At 54.5% G+C, this 6119-nt stretch overlaps 1 protein-coding gene across 1 annotated transcript in view; it reads left to right on the forward strand.

Annotated features, from left to right (window-relative positions):
* Positions 1-6119, forward strand: part of DUOX1 (dual oxidase 1) — a 33601-nt gene extending 27482 nt beyond the window's left edge. The window contains exons 29-34 of the mRNA XM_018054146.1: positions 1732-1885; positions 2285-2517; positions 2744-2902; positions 4192-4347; positions 4493-4621; positions 5196-6119. Of these exons, the coding sequence (XP_017909635.1) occupies positions 1732-1885; positions 2285-2517; positions 2744-2902; positions 4192-4347; positions 4493-4621; positions 5196-5318 (954 nt within the window). The 3' untranslated portion in view covers positions 5319-6119. The remainder of the gene's footprint in view (positions 1-1731; positions 1886-2284; positions 2518-2743; positions 2903-4191; positions 4348-4492; positions 4622-5195) is intronic.

Genomic DNA, 6119 nt, shown 5'->3' on the forward strand with positions numbered 1-6119 from the left:
GAGTGACTAACACACACACAGGCCCAGCAGAGGAAGAGGAGACTCTAAGCTCTGCCCTCGGAAACTGAGGATTAGCTTCAGAGATTAGTGCCATGCACGTGCGGTGATCATAATGACCAGATAATATGGGATTAATTGCTGAGCTGAATGTTCCAGTCAGTCAGTTACAAGAGCCCATTGAAGGGAGCCTCATTTGGGCCAAACTGGTTAGGGAAGATTTCACAGAGAAGACAGAACTTGGGCTAAGCCTGAAGGAGAGATAAGCTAAGGTTTAACAGGGCAGAGTGGGAACTGAGCGTTCTAGGTGGAAGGAAGGGCACCTATGAGGGAATGCCCTAGCAGTCCAGGGCTTAGGACTCTGCACTTTCACTGCCAAGGGTCCAAGGTCTGGGTTCAATCCCTGATCAAGAAAAAAAAAAAAAGAAGAAGAAAGGCTGGAGCACTGGTGGAGAGGTGCGAATGACAATAGAATATTCGAGGCTGAAGGGCTGTGGCTCAGCTGAGAGGCCCCACTGTGTGGGAGATTGTAGGAGAGCAGAGGGTGAAGAAATCGGGCTTGGGCAACACACAGATTTCGGAGTTGGGAGGAGCAGAGCCAGTGCAGAAGATAGAAAGTGAACAGACAGAGAGGGAAAGAGGAAAAACCAGCAGGGCATTGTTGCCAAAGAGGCAAGGCAGGGATGCTCACTAGAGCCATAGGCTGTGGAGGGTGGGAGTGAATGCCATCTAAAGGGAGACCTCAGGGACTGGCCACTGTGAGTCTGCTGTGAACAGGTCCTGAGAAGAGGTGGAGGCGGGGGCCAGACTGATAGACTCAAACAAGCAAGGGGAAAAAATGGGGCAAGTTTTGTCTGACCATGTTAGATCAGCTGGTTAGGGAAAGAACCAGAGTTGGACAATACCTGTTAGTTACTTCATGGAAAAAGAGGACTGATAGGTGTCTTAGTCTCCAAAGGAATTGGGTAAATTGGGGAAACCCCTTCCACTGACTCACTAGTTATTGAGTACCTACCATGTGCCAGGCAGAAACTGCTGGGAGCTGAGAGTGTTGTGGGAAATGGATGTAGTCCCTACTTCTCCAGTCCAGTGGGGAGAACAACAGTAAACATATCCATGGATGAAGGAACACAAATATCGCAGATGACGACAGTGAATGGAGTTAACAGGAAGAAGGGATAGAGAGTGTGCTGGGGGAAGGGAGAAGGCCTGAGGAGGTGGCCTTTCTGCTGAGACCTGAAAAATGAGGTGGTGGGAGGAACTAGGGGAAAGGCCTTCCCACCAGAGGGAGCAACAGGTGGAAAGTCCAGAAATAGAAAGGACTTGTGTTTGAAAAACAGGGAGCGGGGAATGCTGCCAGGCAGGAAACAGAGCATCACAAGCCCTTGTGGTGAAGTGGGAAATCCTCTAAGGTTTTCTGAGCTGGGATGACATGATAAAAGGAACTTTAAAAAGTCATACTGACTGTCTTGGAAAGAACGCATCACAGTAGGGCAGCCCGCGGACAGTTAGGAGGCTATCGCATGAGTGCAGGTGGCTTAGTCTAGGATGGTATCAGGGAGATGCAGATGGATGCTATGGAGGATGGGTTGGGAGTGGTTAGGTTTTGGAGCCTGGAAGGAGCATTGCACTTGATGAGGTGGGGATTGGATAGGCCAGTTGAGGAAGGATGCCGGGGTCGGACCCTGTTGTGGGTGTGGCTTTGATCTCAGCTGTACTCTTTGCTCTCTCCAGCTCATCATCCATGGCAGCTTTGCCCTGATCCAGCTGCCCCGTTTCCACATCTTCTTCCTGGTCCCAGCACTTATCTATATGGGGGACAAGCTGGTGAGCCTGAGCCGGAAGAAGGTGGAGATCAGCGTGGTGAAGGCGGAGCTGCTGCCTTCAGGTATCAGCCTAGAGGCTGTCGGGGGAGCAGGCTGGTGGTTCTGTGGATGCTGACAGGGCAGGACAAAGCCCGGCCCAGTGGAGTTAGCAGGGCCCTTGAGGTGGTAGGGATGAGGGAGTGAGTACAAGAGGCTCTTTGCCAGGGGACCTAAGCTGCTCTCACACCAGAGAGAGGAGGAGCCTGGGCCAGGCCACTCCTTGTCCTGCTGCGCACCAGCCCCAGTGCTGCCCAAACCCTGCTCAGGGTAGACATGGCCTGGGGGTGTTGTTACTTCTGATGAGGGGATGCCTCCTTTGTCATATTCTAAAAGCAGAGCTGAGGTTGCAGGTGGGGAAACTCTTGGGGGCCCCCAGTTGCCGGATTCAGAACAGTGGGCTACCGTCCACCTCCCCTCCTCAGGAGTGACCCACCTGGAGTTCCAGCGGCCCCAAGGCTTTGAGTACAAGTCAGGACAGTGGGTGCGGATCGCCTGCCTGGCTCTGGGGACCACCGAGTACCACCCCTTCACGCTGACATCAGCACCCCACGAGGAGACGCTTAGCCTGCATATCCGGGCAGCGGGGCCCTGGACCACCCGCCTCAGGGAGATCTACTCACCTCCGACGGGTGACAGCTGTGCCAAATATCCAAAGGTGCCCAGACCCAGGCTAGGCGTACCACACGCTCCCACATCCCCTTAGCAGGCATTGGTCCTGTGGCACCAGACTCCCCACTGTGTTCCTCCTTGAGAGACTGATTCTTCCAGATGATGCTTCAAGGCTCCCACTGCTCCCTCACTCCATAAACCTGCCTCCCATTTCTGGCTTCAGAACTGTGGTGGTAGCCGAACTCAACCCTAACCCACTCCCTTTCCTGCAGCTGTACCTCGATGGGCCATTTGGAGAGGGCCACCAAGAGTGGCATAAGTTTGAGGTGTCAGTGCTGGTGGGAGGGGGCATTGGGGTCACCCCCTTTGCCTCCATCCTCAAAGACCTGGTCTTCAAGTCATCAGTCAGCTGCCAAGTGTTCTGTAAGAAGGTGAGTGTCCCCTCCTCTCACCAGCTGTGGTCCCCTGCCTCCTGTCACTGTGTCCATCTGCGCCTGTCCCCTGTCTCTGTTCTTGGCCTCCCTGTTCTAGGCAAGGCTGAGCTGGCCTGAACCAAGGGAGTCAGGATATTTTTGTTGTTCAGTAGCTCAGTCGTGTCCGACTCTTTGTGACCCCATGGACCACAGCACACAGCACAGTCAGACTATTCCTGGACCCTAAAGGACAGAGTGGTTTTGCTGATGCCTGCAGGCTCTTCCCTCAGTTATGGGGTACCCCACATAGAATCTGCTTCTGAGAGTCCCTCCAGCCAGGGTTGGAGAGGGGGCCCGCCCCTCAAGCACTGTTGGGTGGGGAGAGGGAAGGGAGCACTTGGGGTGGGGCACCGGTAAAACCTGCCCTGCTCTCAAGAGGAAGAGGAGAAGATGCTGCAAGGCAGGGCTGGTGGGCCTGGTCGGCTCCAGGAACACAGCCCAGGCCCTCAGGCCCCTCCACACCAGGCCCCTTCACCTGAGCCTAGCACTGGTGGCGGGCCCCTACTTGTCTCTTGGCAGGTGAGTCAGGGGTGCAAGAATGCAGCGGGCAGAGGCCCAGCCCGTATGCTGTCAGGACTTGGAGGGTGACAGACAGCTACCTGGCTCCCCTGTTTGTGCCAGCTCTGTCTCTGCTCCTTAACTCATACAGCTCCATTTCTCCCCATCAGAAGCTGGAGATGGGTCCCCCAGGGACCCATTTATTTATTTGGCTACACCAGGTCTTAGTTGCAGCTTGAGAACTCAGTTGCAGCATGTGAGAGCCAGTTCCCTGATCAGCGATCAAGCCAGGCCCCCTGTATTAGGAGCATGGAGTCTTAGCCACCGGACCACCAGGAAGTCCTCCCTGGTCTCTCTTCGAGCCCATGCCCATCCACTCCAGGCAGCCAACTCAGTCTTTCCAGAGGCCGTTGTGTGACATACCTTTATCTGGTCCCTCTCCCCTCGGGCAGCCTGTAAGTTGGAAGCCTAACAGCTTGAACAGGGCCCACTGGACTGAGTGGAAGGGCAGGCTGCCTCCCACCCCACCAGACCTTCAGCTCACTTGACAGGGGTCCTTTCTCACGGCCCCAGGCTATTGCTCACTTCCACTTCAGGCTCTGGGGCCTCAGAGCATGGCCCCATACACTCACCTTCCTTGACTCCCTGGGGAGACCGCACAAGCTGCTCTGAGACCAGAAGGAGTGGTGATTCCTGGGAGGTAGGGACTCTGAGACAAGCTGGATCCCAAGCTCCAGCCGTGTCCCCAGATCTACTTCATCTGGGTGACGCGGACCCAGCGGCAGTTTGAGTGGCTGGCTGACATCATCCGGGAGGTGGAGGAGAATGACCGCCAGGACCTCGTGTCCGTGCACATCTACATCACCCAGCTGGCTGAGAAGTTTGACCTCAGGACCACCATGCTGGTGCGTCAGGGCTGGCCAGGGGGCAACTCTGTGGGTGGGCAGGGCGAACCAGGATGGCCAAGGCGGGTGGGCGGACCAGCCTCTGGATGAGAAGCTGACCCTGAGTCTGCTGGCCGTGACCTTCCTCCTCTGCTCCCTTCCCCAGTACATCTGTGAGCGGCACTTCCAGAAGGTGCTGAACCGGAGTCTGTTCACGGGCTTGCGCTCCATCACCCACTTTGGCCGCCCCCCCTTCGAGGCATTCTTCAACTCTCTGCAGAAGGTCCATCCACAGGTCAGTTCCCACCCCATGTTCAGGTTTTCTTCACCTTTATCATTTGAGGCCTGAGCAAAGCTCCCAAACCTGCTCCATAAAGGGAGGAGGACCCATCCCTGAGGAGTCTGGTGGGGTGATGGAATGGAAAAGGAGAGGTGAGGGTCACTCAAGGGCCAAGGGAGGAAACAGGCAGCAGGGACTTGCTACTTCTGAAGCCATGATGCCTTGTCCCGAAGGAAAGGCTCAGTGGTGGAGCTGGTCCTCACCATAAACTCAGAGCTACCCTTACCATTAATACTATCCAGACAAACACTGGGCTTACACTTGAAGCTAGCAAATGCCTGGGAAAAGAGTCAAGGCTGGCCCCACAGAGAACAAGCCTTCCAAAACTCAGCGAGATTTATAAACCCTGAGCCAGCCCTCACCATGCACAGTATGGAGTAAACCTTCACAGGATCATGAAATGAGTCTTCACCAAGGACTCCTGCTGGTCTTTCACATGAGCATGGAGTTAGACACTGAGCTGGACAGTGACACTGAGCTAGACACTCCCTCTAAACGCTGAGCTGGCCTTCACTTCTCTCTCCAACAGGTCCGGAAGATTGGGGTGTTCAGCTGCGGCCCCCCTGGCATGACCAAGAATGTAGAAAAGGCTTGTCAGCTCATCAACAGGCAGGATAGGACTCATTTCTCCCACCATTATGAGAACTTCTAGGCTTCCTGCCTATGGGCTCTGGCCACTGTCTAGCTGAGCAGAGGTTCGGCCTAACACCTCACCTCCAGACTTCCTGTTTCTGGCTTCCTCAGCCATCTCCCCATTTCTACCTCCCAACCTTGGTCCAGGTGGCCATGGTCAGTCACCCCATGTGGGTTCAGGGACTCCCAGGTCCAGAATGTCTCAGCCCAGAGAAATGCAAGGCACTGTGTAGGGACTAAAAGTTGGGAGCTAGGAGATCTATTATTGTTTTGCGGCAAAGTGACACCTCTTCTTCCAAAATAAGGAACAAAATCAAAAGGCTTGAGCAGACAGATTGTGTGTGTATGTGAAGGGGGCTGTGAGCTTAGGGATGAAGTGGGAGCAGATAGATTCTGGCATCCTAAAACCCCTCACCACCACCCCAAAACTTTCTCTCTTCTGAGCTCTCCACTGTCAAAGGGATAGCAAATGCCTTAGAGAGGGTAGAGCCACAGAGAGCAATTTACAGGAATGCCCCCCTGAGGACCCCATTCCAACAGTACAATTGATCTTTTCCCCAAGTTTTTAAACATGTACTGTCGTCAGAACCTGGCCCAACATGTCTGGGTGCTCCTCTGCTCTCCTCCCCTCTTCCTGCTCTAATAGTCTCTTTTATAAATAAATCACTTTTCTGCCCTAAGGGTTTCTTTATTCTGCTCCAGGATGGGGTAGGTACTGGCAGAAGAGCCACTCATGCGCCTAGTTCACCATGGCTGGCCCAGACATTGTCTCTGAGCTTGCCAGCACCCATTGAATAAAGGAACCCCTACAAGGCCACCT

This window comes from Capra hircus, chromosome 10, assembly GCF_001704415.2.
Source record: "Capra hircus breed San Clemente chromosome 10, ASM170441v1, whole genome shotgun sequence".
NCBI classification, from domain to species: domain Eukaryota; kingdom Metazoa; phylum Chordata; class Mammalia; order Artiodactyla; family Bovidae; genus Capra; species Capra hircus.